The following is a 917-nucleotide window of genomic DNA, read 5'->3' on the forward strand; positions in this document are numbered from 1 at the left end:
ACCCTTTCGCGTAAGTGTAGTGGCTCACCGGATTCCGTCTCCCACTCGCCTCTGCTTCCGCACACTCCTGTGGCCCCCCATCCTCCTGCGACGCCCCATTCTCCGGAAGCTCCGCATCCCAGGCGAGCAGAGGCGTCGCCTGCGGATGAACGGCCGTAACGAGGCCGGCGAAGCCATATCGGCGACGCGGATCCGGGCGGAACTCCACCTTCGCCGCCCGCGGCAAGACGGCTCTAGCGAGGTGAGCCCAGGAGACCGCACCACCGTCTGTCACCAGGCCCTCCTCTTGTCCGCGCGTCCGCAGATGTCCAAATACTCCCGAGAAGGGGACTTCCGAGCTGGAGACTCGGGGACGTCAGACCCACTCCTGTACATCTTGGACCGTAGCGTAACGACGCTCGAGTGCCTGTGCCAAGTCGAGCTCCCACACCAAACGCTCTGCGACCGCCACAGCTCCCACCCTAGGCGCCGCAACCGGCCGTTGGTACAGGTCCGTGCCCGTGTTCTCAAGGAACTGTCGGTCAGCCTGCGCCGTCGCAGCCGCCGTCTTAGCACTCGCACGCGTCAAAAGCCACCCACCCAATACCGTATTCACAATCCGTACCGAACCAGCCGGCACCGAGACCACCGCGTTCCACAACAGCGCACCTCGCCGCCGACCACGCGCACCCACCTCCGCGTCATCCCGGTCGTCGTCCGTGTTGTCGTCCAGGATGTTGACCTGGGCGTTGCCCTGGGTGTTGATACCTTCTTACTCTCATGTGCTTTCTTACTCTCATCTGTTGTGTCCAATGTTTTGTTCTCTGATGTTGTGTCCAATATCTTCTTACCTCCGGTCTTGCTTCCTGTCTTGTCTCCGTTCTTGCTCCGTGAAGTGTTCTGGTCCAGTGTCTCACGGAAATCGATGTAAGCATCGA

The 917-nt window shown here is 61.3% G+C and overlaps 1 protein-coding gene across 1 annotated transcript; it reads left to right on the top strand.

Moving 5' to 3' along the window:
* On the top strand, positions 1-910 carry GNI_217000 (hypothetical protein; the record flags this gene model as incomplete). The annotated part of the gene is made up of 1 exon (XM_011135577.1): positions 1-910. A coding segment is annotated over one exon (910 nt), but the record flags the coding sequence as incomplete, so codon positions are not given.
* Between the last annotated feature and the right edge of the window lie 7 nt (positions 911-917).

Source organism: Gregarina niphandrodes, assembly GCF_000223845.1.
Source record: "Gregarina niphandrodes unplaced genomic scaffold scaffold00163, whole genome shotgun sequence".
In the NCBI taxonomy this organism is placed as follows: Eukaryota; Apicomplexa; class Conoidasida; order Eugregarinorida; family Gregarinidae; genus Gregarina; species Gregarina niphandrodes.